Source organism: Dysidea avara, chromosome 6, assembly GCF_963678975.1.
Source record: "Dysidea avara chromosome 6, odDysAvar1.4, whole genome shotgun sequence".
NCBI lineage: Eukaryota > Metazoa > Porifera > Demospongiae > Dictyoceratida > Dysideidae > Dysidea > Dysidea avara.
The window spans coordinates 4,105,949-4,123,011 of NC_089277.1; the positions used below are offsets into that span (position 1 = coordinate 4,105,949).

At 38.1% G+C, this 17,063-nt stretch overlaps 1 protein-coding gene across 3 annotated transcripts; it reads right to left on the bottom strand.

Moving 5' to 3' along the window:
- Positions 1-248: 248 nt before the first annotated feature.
- Positions 249-16,682, bottom strand: LOC136257246 (E3 ubiquitin-protein ligase XIAP-like). 3 transcript variants are annotated; one of them, XM_066050331.1, is made up of 5 exons: positions 16,542-16,665; positions 16,284-16,492; positions 16,133-16,228; positions 2,796-4,368; positions 249-684 (listed from the first exon to the last, which is right to left on the bottom strand). In XM_066050331.1, exons 4-5 carry the CDS (start codon positions 4,365-4,367, stop codon positions 436-438), a joined length of 1,821 nt encoding a protein of 606 aa, XP_065906403.1. In that variant the 5' UTR covers position 4,368; positions 16,133-16,228; positions 16,284-16,492; positions 16,542-16,665; the 3' UTR covers positions 249-435. The 3 variants fall into 3 exon arrangements, with proteins under 3 accessions (XP_065906403.1, XP_065906404.1, XP_065906405.1); XM_066050332.1 differs by having other exon boundaries at positions 16,284-16,682; XM_066050333.1 differs by lacking the exons at positions 16,133-16,228; positions 16,284-16,492; positions 16,542-16,665 and adding an exon at positions 15,211-15,423.
- Between the last annotated feature and the right edge of the window lie 381 nt (positions 16,683-17,063).

Here is a 17,063-nt window from a genome sequence, read left to right on the forward strand (position 1 = left end):
TTTACCTATTATGCTCGATTATGCTCAATGTTCATGCCTTAGTTCATATGCTTTGCTACTAGTTTAACACTGTATAGAAAAAAAAATGAGTGGCTGGAGCATAAATAATAAATTCTTGCTGCATATAAGAGAAAAGATCGATATACTCTAATAGAACAGTCAGTTTGATGATTGTTCTATTAGAGTTACTGACTGCTCTATTAGAGTATATCGATCTTATTTTGCAATTGTCATTTTTCCAGCAAGAATTTATACTATTGTACAAATATTTAACCTATTATGCTGGCATTATGCTCAATGCGTTTAGGTACCTATTATGCTCAAAATTATGCCAGCATAATCGGCGGGTCCCTAAGCATGGAGCCATACAAAATTATTAATCATATTAATGATATACGTATCCCTTACAAGCAATTAATATTACTAAGCAAAGTTTCACAAATAAATCCTATGGGTTGTTGACACAGATTTCCTACAGTAAGGGCAAGGTTTGCCAGAGTTCTTAATTCTTGTAGCACATTCTTCACACGTCCTGGCATGACCACAGGGAAGGAAGATACATTCGATTTTCTTGTCATAACAAATTTGGCACAATCCCGAATTAGTGGTTTTACCCAGATCATCATCTATGCCAATCTTGGCATTGATATTGTTCTCCACTTCCTGTGATGATGACTCCTCATACTGCAGTAAAATACACACCAGATGACTATAAATTTCTGCAAAATGTCTGGGATAATAGGAAATATCAAGCAGCACAAATAGACAGAATTTCAAAGCATAATATGTAGTTCCTATCAAACCATTCACCGTATATACACAAAGTATGGAATTCATATAATACAAGATTTCCTGAATATTTTAATTAAGGAAATGCCAAGCGAACTTGTTTGTGATACTGTGTTTTAGTTTAAAGTGACACATTCGTATAGCATAAAAATGGAAAACTAGCTATTTTTCTGACAATATTCTGCTATGATTACAGGCTTTTTCCTTTGTACATGTCCCTATCATAAATTATGGTCCTCACCTGCCTATGTAGGTGCAGCATACACACTATTAGGCTACTCCTTATAAATTATCCATTTTCTGTTCGCATACTAGGTATTTGTCCCATTTCACTTTAGGATATTTAGCTCAAAGATTTTCGCTTAGGCTCCTTGGCTATGGGTAAACACCTCATACAGGCTCTGCTTTCTGTGTACGTCCTCCAGTGCCTAACTGGTAAAGAGGATAAGAATAAAGAATAAGAATATATGTGACCGGATTTGCGAAAAGGTACCTTTTCCACACATTTGACATACCAGCAAACAAAATGATGTAACACTTGACTCCTTCTACTGACTAACTTGCTCTTAGTATCCAAATGTAGCCAGATACTGTAGCCACATTCATTGAAAAGTTCTAGCTATTGTATTCCATGATCAAAAAGTTATGAAGCTGTAAAGTTCACAAAATGGGTCAAATTTTGTGTGTGAAAAAGGTACCTTTTCGCAAATCCGGTCACATATATTTGTCCGCGGGCTGGCAGTCCATTTCCATTATTCCATTATAATTTTTAGTTTTGTGTGTGTAGTGTGTGTGTGTGTGTGTACATGTGTGCGTGCGTGAGTTTGTGTGTGTGTGTGCGTGCGCGTGTGCGCGCATGTGTGTATGGTTAGGATGTCTGCCTGGTGATTGAAATGTTCCCGGTTCGATTCCCAACTGGGCCACTTTGGTGTTGCTGCTGTTTCTTTGAGCAAGAAACTTTACTCAGATTGCTCCAGTTTACCCAGCTGTTAAAATGGGGACCTTGTGGCCTGGTGCAAACTGGGGAACCAAATGCTGAACTATCCATGTCTCATATAGCAGTTGAAGGTCAAGGTGGGTCTTCGGGTGTCCACACCCTCACCTGTGAGACCTGGTACAGCTTCCAGCGGATTACCAGTCCTGCCTCAGGAGGGCATGCTTGCACTGACTCATAGGACCTGAGTAGCACACAGGTGCCCCAGTGCTGGCCACCGGGCAGCGTGACCATGTAGCAGCAGCTGAAGGCTTTGCATTTTGCTTTGCTTTGTGTGTGTGTGTATCTGTGTGTGTGTGTGTGTGTGTGTGTGTGTGTGTGTGTGCGTGTGCATGTACGTCGTGTGTGTGTTCATTAAGGAACTTACTCAAAAGTGGAAGGTATAGCATTAAATCATGTACTGTACTTGACCAATGACCAGTTAATAGCTACAGCTTATATAATAGCCACCTCTAGAAGTAACCACTCCATAGTCTAGAGTTACTGTCATAAGGGCTATCCTTGGATAAGGGCCATGGCTTGTATCTTAACATACTGTTGCAAGTGTTTATAAGACATGTTTGAAGCAGATTCATGAAACCATGCAGGCAAAGGAGTTGTTTTATGCTAGGGAATAGCATTTTTGAAAGAAGCTTAATTGGATAGCTATAGTATTAAAGGATGATCAAACAAGGTCAGTCATTCATTAATTCATATAAACATTGTGGGTTACTTTCACACAAGTCCTCGGGTAGTAGCCACATGGTCCTCCACTCTGAAAGATGTGGTTATATATTAACCAGATAAATTGCAATAATTTTTGCACTATAGGTCATATCAATTTTCTGGAGGAATGTCTTCAGATGCCTAAAATCCTAAAATCAATTTATTTTCATTTTTCAATATTTTAAATTTTCAGAAACTAAAATCCTAGTTCTACCACTGCTATTACTAAAAATAGGAACTAAAACAACAACTATTATTAGGTTACCATACTGTGAACACATATACCATTGTATTACTAACAACTCACCATCATATGTCTATTTTTTGGTGTAGTGGTGTGCATAGAGGCCAACAGAGTATAATCATCTTTCTTTTGTACTTGGGATTCAGTAGATAAAACATTTTCATCAGATTCACTAGAAATGTTATGAGGTGGATCAGATTCCCAACTGGGAGGGTAGAGTATTCCTGATGCCTCTCCTAGTCTGTTAGGTGACTGTGGCAAAGTGGCTTTAGGTTTCCCAATTTCAGTAGGATTGGTTTTGTTTGAGTTAACTTGTATGCTACCTAATCTACTCTGTAATGGAATTAGTGCTTCAACAGAGCTCTCAGCTACTGAAGTGCTACCAACACTTGAATGATAAAACACGCTTACATTTTGTGAAAGGTAGAGTTTTAGAAAAATACATTCTGGACTGTGTCTTTGATGTTCATCAATCACGTTGTCAGTTTTCTCCCAATCCTGTAGGACCACATGACATGAGAAACACCTTACTACATCTCGACGAGCTATCATGTAAAATCCTGCCTCTGTTAACTTTTCTTTTGGTAGGACTCCACCCCAGTATTTGAATGATTGTAATCTTGTAGCTTGGTCATCGTATGTAGGAAACTCTAGAGTAATGATACTTTCATATTGAGTATTGGTTGATAATTCTGGATTACAAGAGCCATTTGGTCTTTGCTTGTACAGAGAAGATTTAGTTTTGCTCATAAATGTTAGAAGAAAGGAACAACGAGGGTTACATCTCTGATGTACAGTAAGAGGTACATCTCTTTTTACCCAGTTACGATATCTGACCCCACATTGGAAGCACTGTACTAGAGATCCCTCCCCAGTGTATACAAACCCAACCCTGGCTAGTTGCTCTGGGTGGACTGATTCATTTAATGGCCATCCTACAAATGATTTTAACCTTTCTTCTTCTGAATTATAATTTTCTATTGTAATAGGCAAATCTACCTTTGAGTAATCATCACCTGATCCACTTCCTCTGTATGTAGCATACAACAACTGTGGTTCATCTAAACCAGTCACTACAGTGTGGATAGGTTTACTACTGAAAAAAGTTGAAGACTGTAATTGACCAATACTTGCTGTTTGCTGAGGATTAAGAGGTTTAGAAGGAGCAACAACTGATTTGACTTTTCCCTTTTCTCCTTTTATTACTTGTAGTTGTTGTCTGACAAATGAACAAGTAGGACTCTCCTCTTTGTGTCTCAGTAATGGATCCATGTGTTTGGTCCACCGATCAAGTTTAATGTTACAACTGAAGCAGTAGACAAGATCTTCCTGACCAGTATATACAAACCCTGCCTCTGACATTGAATGAGCATCCAGTGGTCCTTCCCATGATGGCAGGAGTGTAAATGACTTTAATCTGTCTTCCATCTCGTCAAACTTGAGTCTAGAACCGTTGGAAGGATCACTGATGTGTGCAGCACTTTCTGTCCCACTTGGTAATTGCAATACAGGTTTAACATGAGCATATGTACAAGAGTAATTCCTGTGATCACGCTCAACATCACATAAATCTGTTGGTGTGTTTCTTGTTAAGCAAGGCAATGACACACTCTCACAACACTTTTCAGCCAGCATGCTATAAGCATAAGCATAAATATTAAATTGTTACAATCAAAATAAAACATGCACACAAGCTATGAAGATAAGTGTGGCATTTAAAACATCATGCAGGGTTGAAAATGTTGTGAAATCAAAGGTGGCGGCCAAGAAATGGCTAAATTCCAATAATGTACAGCCATTATTAACATTAACACCATTACAGCCATTTCTTGGTCACCATCTCTTATATCCCAACCTCTTCAGTAAACCCAGAGGCTTCACCCTTTTTACAGCTTGGCTATTTTGTGTAGATGCCACTCTTTTTGTGGCTTTGGGTTTATTTTAACAATCTTTTTGATTTTCTTCTTCTCTACAGACATATTGAAGACCAAAATTGTAAGTACATGCTTTACTTGTTAATATTAGATTTATTTGCGTTATATATATATATGGATTTCTACTGTACAATGCACATAGAATGTTCTAGAATTCATTGGTGGATGTATGAAATTAAAAACATAAATGAGAACTTTTATTACGTATAAGATAGAAACTAAGCAACTGTGGCATCAGTAAACAAATTGTCACATGTTGCAAATCACAGTTATCTAGACATACATATGAAGTTGCAGGCAGACTGATAATGGTCCAAAATTTCCAGTACAAGTTTCAAACAGTCTTCATGAAATTATGGATTTTGAGTACCATACGGCAAGTCCCAGTCTAATGGCATGGCATGCAGAGAAGGCTGTCCAAACAGCTAAAAACCTGATTAAGAAAGCCATCCTAGATACATTGATTGGAATTGTAGAAATGCACACTTGTAAAAATTGAGTAGTAGATTGTCTCTAATAGTCCAAGACAAACAGAATCAATGTCTGCTTGTAGGTGAATTACATCCAACATGTCCTTAATTCTTTTGTAGCACTTGGTGTCACCAGTGGATAGAAATGCTCACCCATATAAAGTCTTCACTTGCAAAGTTGACACAGTATTAATAAATAAATAAATAACAAATAAATAAATAAATGCTTGAGCAAACTTGATGGCATATGGGAGATCATTTATATATTAAAAACAATAAGGGTCCCAGAATACTACCTTGTGGTACCCCAGAGATGACTGGTAAAAAACCTGAGTGTTGACCATTAACAAGTACACACTGAAACCTACACTTGAGGTAGCTAGCAAACCATTGCTACAAGGAGCCAGCAACACCAATAGAGTGAAGCTTAACCAACAGTTCATTGTGGGGACACAGTCAAAACCTTACAAAAGTTTAAACAAATTGTGTCCACTTCATCAGGACTAGGGACAAGATCATGGAAGTATACGAAGTGAAGATTTTGATTCTTGAAACATTACAAAAAAAACTTGCAAGACTTAACAAGCCTGTCCAAGATCTTGCAAGGTCACATTTAATCTTGCAAGGAAAGGACCTTTTTACGTGCACCACGATGTATGAAGTCTAGTTGAATGTCGAGCCGCTGGACTGAAACTTGCATAGCTAGTGATCGCTAATCCTTATTTCCTGTTTGCACAATGTTTCTAAACTTTAGTAGCAAGATGAAATAATAGATTAGTGTGCTCATTATGCAGCAGGTGAGTAGCCTACAACTTCAGACAATCTTTTCAGAGTTAAGCCAAATTGGCAGTGTGAGATATTACTGGAAATGTGCTTAAACAGTTGGTTGTAGATCAGTTGTTCCAGATCTTTAGAGGTGATGCACAATAGGGATATGTGATGATAGTTGTTTACTAAAGTTTTGCCACCAGACACTTGAAGACAGGCACAATGGAATAAATTTTCTATTCAGTTGTAATTTCATGTTTGTGTACACTTAGAGAAAGCAAGTGGTGCAACGGTGGCTGGTACAGAATACTGCAGGATTTTAATTTGGTCCAATGTTTTTGATGCTTGCTGCTTTCTTTGAGTGGAGTGAAATTATTGATTCATAGACCTCAGCAATAAATTGCAGTGAAAGGGTTTTGATGTGTTGGAAGATCTTCAATGCTGGGTAGAATATATGGGCTACAAGTAAAGACGGAGTAAAAGTATTTGTTTAAAAGGTTGGCTTTGTTGAGGTCATATTCAGCTTTGTTGGTATCAGAAAACATACAGGGAGGTAAAAAATTGGATTTCGACAAACTCTTAAGATGGTGAAACAGTTTAGGATCTCTAGAAGTAGCAAAACTGTGAATGAGTTGAGATTCATAATTGACCTTAGCATCTTGGATTTCTTGTTGTAGAGTGGCTTCAGCTTCTATTAAGCATTGTGTAATGCACTGAGCCTGGGGATCTTTCTTACTTTTCTTCTTAGCATATTGAGCCATTGATGTTGTGATGTATTGAAGGAGTGAACCACTTCAGGTACGGATAGATATGCAGTTTAACTCTGGGAATAAATAGTGACATGCATGGCAGTGGATATGACGTTTGATAATGGCCCACAGTTCTTCAACATCAGAAGAATTGTAACAGACTGTAAAGCCACAGCTTGAAAAGTGAATACTAAGACCATTATAATTAACTTTGGAGAAATCGTACACAAATCTAAGAATTATGTTAGTTACTGTATGTGAATCAATTGAGGCTCTAAATGATATGGGACAATGATTTGATGGTATCAACTGAGAGGCATGGCGCACTACTAAGGAATGAATGTTGGCCTCAGAGTTAGTTAGGATTAAGTCTAAATGTTTAATGTTTCCACAAATGCGAGTTGGTTAATTAACAAATTGAGAGAGGTAATGCTCAAAGACGCTATCCTGTATTTTCCCAGTGTGTGCTCTCCCAGCATTTCTTTAATTATTAAGCATTGCAAGCTAAGCCTGTTGGCCAACATCACTCAGTCGTCTAATCCAATGCTTCAGGGAATAGCTTTAAAACTTGATTTTGGCTCTGGAATGCTTCAGATTAAAAATAATCACCATGAAATTCTTACTCAGGCCAGGAATCAGTTAAGCACCATACCATCTGCTAAGAAACTGTGTACCTTGCCAGCAAGAAAATTGCTACTGCAAAGGAGAAGGTTCTATGTATTGATAAGCTTGGGTCTCTTGTGTGTAAAATTGTAAATTTAAAGATGCTGCTTCCCTTGAAACATCAACTTGTTTATGGAACACACTGTTACTTGGATTGCATCTGGCCAATTGTCATTCACCCTGAGGGCTTCATCTGATACACTTCCAACCCCAATAACTTGCAACATTGGCAAATTCAGACCAGCTCTATTTGTCAACTTTGTAATTCTGTTCAACTTACTGACTGGATTTGCAAAAAGGTACCTTTTCCACATACTTTATATACCAGCAAACAAAATGATGTAACACTTGACTCCTTATACTGATTAACTTGCTCTTAGTATCAGAATTCAGCCAGATACTGTAGTTACATCCATGGAAAATTTCAGCCTATTATATGCCATGATCAAAAATGTATGAAGCTTTAAAGTAAAAACAATGGGTCAAATTTTGTGTATGGAAAAGGTACTTTTTTATAAATCCAGTATACACATATTTTGAATGGCTGTTCTGCTGCACTTCAGCAAGGTAGATACACCTACCAGCATAATGAAGTCTTGCTGTGTTTATTAATGGATATCCAGAAATATTGTAGTGATGCTGTTGTTTTTGCTGACATTAATGATTACAGAGCTAGTGATGCTCCTTTGGCAACCATTCCACCATCTATACAACACCTCCATGATGCTCAAGAATGCAAGTCTGGCAAGATTGAATATCAATTATTTATTTCTTAGTTAGATCGCCTAGGCTATGTTTCTAAATACTCCACTATTGAAATTGGGTCATTATATATCAGACTCCATTCGAGCCTTGCGAACCATAATTCAACAACCTACAGCAATTTGTATATACTAGATAATGCTGCACATAAAGCAATTAGTAGTTCTCAATGAATCTTTTTCCACATAATTGTATTAATTGGAACATTTAGCCTGTTTTGTGTGTGTGTTGTACTGTAGCTTTATTTGTTTATTTTTATAGTTTCTTGCCATGCCTGTGCTGTGCTTTTTGCATGTCAGTACAGTTGCATGTGTCAGAATTATAATTATGTAATTGTAATTGCATGTTTGAACATCTTAATGATGGTTTACTCTCTTGTAGCATTAACACCATTTAGTACATACACACCTACATGTTTAATGCAGTCACCGTACACAAAAGGGGAACAACGTTTCCCTTCCATACTTGTCTACAGGAACTTCAATATAACAGTCCTCATAGAGCCATCATTTGCAAACACATTGGACCCACTCCATACCTGGTTCATAACAAACGCAACATTAATTGCATCTTAAGTAAACTGTTCTGGTGGAGCCTCAATTTTTTCCACTGGATCTTCTTTCTCTTATTTTTTTCTCTCTTGTTCTGCCTTTCTCTTAGCCTTAACTTCTAGTTCTTGTCTTTTTTCTCCTCTCATTCAGCTCAACTTTGTGCACACTCATCACTTGTTAGCACTCTAGCACCAGGTGCACGTTTTCCAGCAGCAGAGGTTTTCTTAACTATTACAGGGGTAATTGTAATATGTCCCCCAAACCCCCTTTGATCACCTGTAACTCTTGCTTCAATGAGTTTTATATGATATAACTAATCTCAATAATTACCACATAACTACTTACTCCCGGCCACTGGCACTGGATGCCAGTGGACTTTCAGCCTTGCAACAAGGTTCGGTGATTTAGTCTTGCAGCTGACCTTAGAAAGATCACTTTTTTAGGGTCAGGCGCCATGAGACTATGATTTTTAAAAATTCTGTAGCTATCCAGCTACCTGTAAGTGTATTCTCATTTTAATGCTGTATTTGATGTTAGAAAGACTAATATTTTTCCATAAAGATTTTCATCATGTAAGATGTTTCTAGGATGATTTTAAAAGGCATTAGGCAGTGAGCGTCATTTTTGGGGATCCCTACTTAAACACGTACTGTTTGATAAAATGCTAACAACTACACAAAAAATTGAAAATTTCAACCAGAGTAGGGACCATAGCATAGTGGGGATATAGCACTTCTTATTGTTTTACTGTGATTTAATATTATGCACTACTCCAGCTTGTTTCAGTACATTTTATCAATGTGCTATGGTCCCTATTCTAGTTGAAAATAAATTTTTTGTGTACTTGTTTGTTTATTTTTCTTGCAAATAATTATTATGACTGGTGAACCCACGCTTACCACATCTGAAATGTTGTTGTGCTCCCCAGCTATATAATAGTGCTGAAACGATTATTTGGTTATTTGACTATTTGGTTGGTGTGGCACCATTTGATTTGTTAACACACTATTCGAATAATCGTTAGCACTTTGTACACTGTATTCAGATGGAAAGCCAGCCTTGAAACTTAAGATTGTGAATGATGTGATGTATCTATGCTGTAAAAATTCTATTTTAGAAAACATTCTGTAGAAATAATGCTTAGGCTTTAGCTACCTTGTTCCCTAACGAAAGGTTTCAGTACTTATTCAATAGAAGTATAAGCTTAAAGAATAATCGAATATTCGGTCGTTTTGTTCACAACTATTCGAATAGTAAAAATTGCTATTTGTTTCAGCACTACTATATAACTTATTATCTGAAAAGTAGAGTATCCGTTGTCAGCTATGTTCAACCTATTACACAGCATTTCTAATCAAAAACTGTTCGAAAAGCACCTCTGCAATCCACGCATACCAAAAGTAATAGTGCCATGTGCCCCAGTTATATCAATTACTGTCTGAAAAGTGAAGCATCTATTATGCTTCGCTGTCGGCTATGTTCAACCCATTACACAACAGTCCAGTGTTATCAATTATCATCTGAAAGTGAAGCATTCATTATGCTTCATTGTCAGCTGTTACACAGCAGTACGAATCAAGAACTGTTCGAAAAGCACATCTGCAATCAAAATAGCCACTATGAAAAATATGGACGAATTCCATTATGAAGGGAAGCCATTATGTGCTACCACCAAATCGACACTTTTCGCTGTCAGCAAAGATGAATGGGACACAAAGGAGGACACTGATAAGTGGATGAAGAATGCATTGTACGTACTGCAGTATGCCAAAAGACACCTGTCGGGCTGAAGTGACATCAAACAGTGAACCACCTGTAGCCTTAGCTGTTGTTGAGTGAAGGCATCAGTTACTCAGTCAGTTACTAAGTCAGTCAATAGAAGATCTTGTTGAATAATTTTCTGAAGTTCTGTAGCAATATGTTGAAACCATTTCGGGTTGATCTGAAGGCTTAGTTTTGCCTAACCAATACTGTCTCATCATCGTCAAGGCTGGTTTTTGGGTGATGTTACTTCATGGGCCATCCTTACTCTTTTGTGGTCCCTAATATACAGTACTATTGTACTGTATGATGCTTCATAAATTTTTTTGGGCCTGCACATATCTGAACTGAACTAGGGGTTTACCTAGTCTCGCGTGGCTAGACTGCCTTTTGTCCCAACAATTCTGTGCGATTGATAAGTGCCATTGGGAGAAAAAGTGGTCTGGTCACATGAGACTAGGATTCCTCTGGTTACAATGGGCTTTAAACTATATTGTACTATACATTCGTCAAGTTTGGAGTCTAGATGTCAGACTTGATAGGTATGCTTGTATGATCTCATAAGGTCATGTACAGTTTCACCACTTGGTGTAAATACATGCTATTATTACCATAACACTTCTAACCACCACCATGAGCTAAGTGTACATTGAGGATCTGTTGACTACAGATAATGATGAGCTAACAATATGATATCAACAATAACAATGCTATTACTAGATTGATGATAACACCATAGCTCAGGATAGTTTTGTATGACAATGGTGCAAAGAAGGTTAAATGTACACAATTTAATTAATGTACATGGGTTATTTAGAGGATTCATTTTTAACAATAAGAAATGTGATATTATAATATATAGTTGGTGGGTCATGCAGATGGCTGACTGACCATAATACATATAAGTGATGAGCACTGCTGGAGTCACGTTTAGAGATGGAGCTAGCTACTAGTGAAGATGGAACAGCACTGTATACATACAATTACAAAACCTTACTTTTAAAATGGAGTTAATTACAACCACATGACATATGGCATGTTACAAAACTTTTATCTGAAATCACTTCAATTATCACAGTGTCAGACTATCTGTCTAAATGGTTTCAATTGCATACTACCATGTTTTAGTTATCAAATTTTATTGTTAAGTGTTAGCAATCCATGTCAAGTATTCATCGTGTGATATGTTTGACTGCATCAGAAGTGCCAGTAGTCCATAAACATATTTCATTATGTGATGATTGATTGCATGAGATAATACATATTGTTGTGGGGTGGTAGTTCCTGCTAAGTTCATGGGGTGTAGCTGCAGAGTAAATAATCTACCATGAAGCTGCGTTATTGGCAAAAAACTAGTAAGTTATATATTATTATAGCCTATATATATATTACCTTCACTAAAGATACGTTTGCAATACAAGGAAGTTTGCAGCATGCTTGCAGTGACACTGTTGACTGTACAACAAATATTATGGAAGTTCACTAGTGTTTGTAATATTCATACCAGCATACAAACACTGTTAATTTTATGAACAAGTAACATCAGGAGTTTACTGTGTGATGCATAGGTTTGATAGCACCACTTAACGTTGCATTAAATTTTATTCGCTATGTGTACTGGTACTGATGATCATTTAACATTCAAAGAACTCTTGCTAGTGTGGAGCTCTCTCAGGCTTGTCCCAACAATTAAAGCATGAAAAAATGTCCCATATTTTTAGTACAGCCACATTTCAAGTGTGCAAACATTATTTTAATATGAAACATGATTGTTCGAGTACAAAACCATTGGGAGTGAACAAATATTCACCTCTTTGATAGTACTACAAGTTTTGTAGGGGCTCAGACAAATGCAACCAATAATACTTAATTAACATTGAGTCAATCCTAAACAGATACAGTGACAAGTAAGGATAGAAGTATCTTAAGCTTAATGTAAGGTCAGACTTGTGAAAGAACCATGCAGCAACTTAATATCCAATGCCCATGCAAGAGCTGACCAAATGAACAAGTGAGTCGGCTCAACAATCCAACCAAGCAACTTTGACAAAATGCTAAATCAATGGATTAATAGCTGACTCCTTGCTGGGAGCTGCTAATGGTAAAAGGCATGCTGCATAATTCATACAGTATTATTGGCCAGTTAAGCGCATGAGCTTTGGTCAGTCCCCCACCAAATCTGGTCCTCCCTCATGCACACTGGTTATGGCTGCAAAAAAGTTTATTTAATTTGTGTGTTGGAGGTGGCATGGCAGATAATATGCTTGGGGTAAAAGCAAGACAGGGACAAGATCACAGAATTATCTACACATATTGTAGTATGGGCCTAGATATATAAGCTATTTACTGCCATTTGTAAGCAACATAGCCAGCATATCAAAATCAAGGAATCAAGGTGCACAAATAATTTCATAATTTCTTGATCCAGTGATTTCACGCATGTATTAACCATGCAAGAAAGATGTAATTACATGCATGATCAGTCGATCAGAAATGGGAGGACTAATTTTGCAGACACAACTGGTACCCCATGCAGGGAATTGCCCAGTGGTAGGCAAGTGGTTCAGCACTGACCAGCACACAAGTCAAGGCCCAACACATTTTATCCACATTTCTAGATTATAAACCCTGCATGTCCACTCTTGCAGCCACCACTATTCTAAAGCTGGGCATATTCCTGACAATTCTTGGTTGCAACAATTAACAGGCAACTATCTTGCAAATTAAAAAAGTTTCTTCTCAAGAACAATGCAAGAATGGAATTCATTGCCACACAATCTCATTGATTTAAATGACTTTAACTCTTTTTTGTGTAATATCTCTACTGTAATAATGTAAATGCTTGATTCTTTTTCCTGAGCATACCAATTGTGCAGACTGCTCAGTAATAATAATAATAAAGGCAGCCCAGTTTTGCATGGCGGCAGCGGTAGAGCTATAGCTACTAAACTTGCATGCTGTCAAAATTGGTCCTGCGGCATGCACAATCTGCAGCAGAGACCTCAACCTAGAAAATGCATTTGGAGTGAGACCTGAGGTTAAAATGAGTGCATGAGATTTGCTTACTTATGTGTGAGGTCTTGTCTTAGTAGAAAAATGCCTGTAAAAATTGCAAAATTCTCAATTTTCTTAGTTATACCTCTCAATTTTTAGCCATTAGAGCACTGTTTAGTGCTGATTTGAAGTGAAATTAACTTACATGAGGGCATAATTTTACAGGAATTGCAATGTGCGAGATGGAAAGCCAGCGAGACAACAATCCGATGCGTGTGTGACGCCGGTGTGCTGTGTCTTGTGAGAGTTGAGGTGTCTGACAATCTGGCATTATAGTTAAATTTGATTCTCCTGACCACTTTTAAGGATGTCTAGTTTTCAGTGACTCGCTATCTCCCAACCTCATGCTGCTTATACATGTTTTACTCATGGACTATTTAGCCGTTGGCTGTATGTAACACGTACAGTCCCTGATACATCTTCTAGTTTCCAGTCACTCGAGAAAGCCTTATTGACAAAGTTTATTCCAGCCTTGACTGCCCTTGACCCTCCTGGTGCTCTTCAACGTTCACTCTTTGCCCTTCCAACTAGATTTGGTGGTCTAGGCATTGTTGCACCTGATTCCTTATCATCTATTGAGTTTTCTGCTTCAATGTATGTCACGGCACCCTTACGATCACTCATTTTATCACAGAATTTTGGCTATACTGCTGATACTAGTTGTAGTCTGTACTCCCGTAAGCTTGAAATTAAACAATCCAAGACTATCAATTTGTCCACTCTTTCTAAGGAACTGTTCTCTAAGCTTACTCCCTCTCTTCAGAGGGCTGTTACTTTAGCACAGGAAAAGGATGCTTCTAGCTGGTTTACTGCCCTACCTGTGCAGGAACATGGTTTCTCCCTACACAAGACTGCCTTTCAAGATGCCCTTGCTTTGAGGTATGGCTGGATGCCCTCTCGTACACCTTCCCACTGTGCGTGTGGTACCAACTTTTCTGTTGATCATGCCCTATCTTGTCCAAAGGGTGGATTCCCTTCAATCGCCACAACGAAGTGAGGGATATCACAGCTGAATTATTATCTGAAGTGTGCCATGATGTGGAGGTTGAGCCTCATCTGCAGCCTATAAGGGATGAAAGGTTCAACAGAAGACAGCCAACACTCAGGATGGCGCACGCTTGGACATTTCCATGAATGGATTTTGGGGTGGTCGTTATGAAAAATGTTATACGGACGTCAGAGTTTTTAACCCACTTGCACCATCCAACAGTGGAACCACCCTTCAGTCATGTTACAGGAAACACGAAATAACAAAGAAGAGAGCTTATGAGTTGCGAATCCATGAAGTGGAACACAGTTCTTTTATCCCTCTAGTGTTCTCTGCTTCCGGGGTAATGGGCCATGAAGCCAGTGTTTTTTACAAGCGATTGGCGAGTTTATTGTCTGATAAATGGAATGACCCTTATGCCACAGTACTAGGATGGATTAGATGTAGATTGTCATTTTGTTTACTGCCACTGAATGCATTAGAGGAGCATGATCTTCACAAGGTCGTTACATCAAAGGTGCTCCTGTGGCCTTGGTGCAATCAGAGACTCAGTTTTTGATTTAATTGTTTAACTGTTTATTTGTATGTTCTAATCTTATTTTCTTCTTCTTCTTCAAAAAAAAAGTTTTCAGTGACTGTGTGACAGCCACCTCGTCAAATGCGCTCGGTTAAATGATTGTGACACTGGCCGGGATTGAGAGTGTAAGTGGTTAATTTTGTTCGTCCCCTGTAGCTATATATGTTGAAACTGAAAAATAATACGAGCACACAAATATACCTGAAAATACGAAATCAAATTCTACACTCCGAGCGGTCCACACAGCAACCTGGCAACTGGTTATTAAAAATTGTAGCCACAGCAAGACACGTAACAACAGAGCCGCCGCGGAATCACTGCAGTGCTCTGTATAGGCTGAGTTTCCGCCCAGCCATGCAATGCATGTGCACAAAAAGTCCCACTGTATCACAAGCCTCGCTATTAATAGCACGATACCAGGAAACTATAAGGGTATTTTTTGTGCCGTTGAGCCAGTTGATGACGGGTTTTAGCTAAATACACAAAAGTAAACCACGGAGTTTAACAACAATTTTCAGATTTCAAAATCAGCTACTGTATATAGCTACAATTTGAGATTTCAACAAGGCTGTTAGTGTACGAGATTTCAAGGACTCGCCGGACGCATCACATCACAAATTTACAAGTTGATGTTGCAATACTAGATTTTTCTAAAGCTTTTGATAAAGTATCTCACTCAAGACTCCTCTACAAACTAAGGCACTATAGAATAAAAGGGAATGTATTACACTGGCTTGAATCCTTTCTTCATGGTCGCACACAGCAAGTTATAGTAGAAGGTTCTAAATCATCCACTTGTGATGTAACATCTGGTGTTCCCCAAGGGTCTGTTCTTGGACCAGTTCTAATCTTGATTTATATCAATGACATCATTGCCAACATCCAAAGTGAGATCCGTCTTTTTGCAGATGATATCCTTATTTACAAAATCATTAGAACACCACAAGACCATAAAATACTTCAAGATGATTTAAACTCACTGACAAGATGGGCAACTGACTGGATGATGGAATTCAACATCTCCATATGTAAAATTTTACAGATAACAACACACCATAACAAGAGTACTTTCACATACAAAATGCCCGATATTCCACTGGCTACAGTATTAGAACACAATTACCTTGGAATCCGTCTCCACCACAAATTATCATGGGATCCTCACATCAATTACATCTGTAACAAGGCAAATCGACTCCTTGGATTCTTAAAAAGAAATCTCCACAATGCACCATCAAAAATTAAAGAACACGTCTACAAACAATTGCTCTTACCATCATTAGAATACTGCTCAACCATCTGGGACCCCTATCATCACACTAGTATTAGTAAACTAGAAATGATTCAACACCGCGCTGCTCGTTTCGTTTTGAACAAACCCTGGCACAGATCTAACCAAAACCATGATAGCATCACAGACATGTTAACCAGTCTTGAATGGCCTACACTTCAAAACAGAAGAACAATTGCTAGACTCACCTTCCTTTTCAAGATTGTCAGGAACTTACTAGCAATACCTGATCATTGCTTACCGTCACCAACTCCAGTGTCCTCCACCCGTGCTCAACATCCTCTCAAGCTAACTCAATTGCAATCAAGAGTTGATGTGTACAAATACTCCTTCCTCCCTCGAACAATTATTCAATGGAACTCCCTTCAATTCCTAACATCGACACAATAGATCTTGAAACATTTAAGAACGCTGTAAGTAATATAATATAATATGTGATTGTAATGCTCATTAGCGTGTTGCCCCTAGTGGGCTTTGCTAATTAACAATAACAATAATAATAATAATAATCAATCAGTATAGCGTTTTCCCTCATGATTGTAAGTCTATACTCTCCTCGTGACTTGGGATTCTCTTGTTCCCACTATTTCTTTGCATATAGTTGCTCGCTTTCTGTTATTCACCATGCAGTACCATCTTTTGAGCTGCTCGTCCCTTCGCATCCAGCGTCATGATGCCTTAGTTAGGGTCCGCAACGCGAAAAATCGATATCCTCCAATCAACTACCTAACTATTGTCATGTGTTAGGCTTATAAGTGTAACT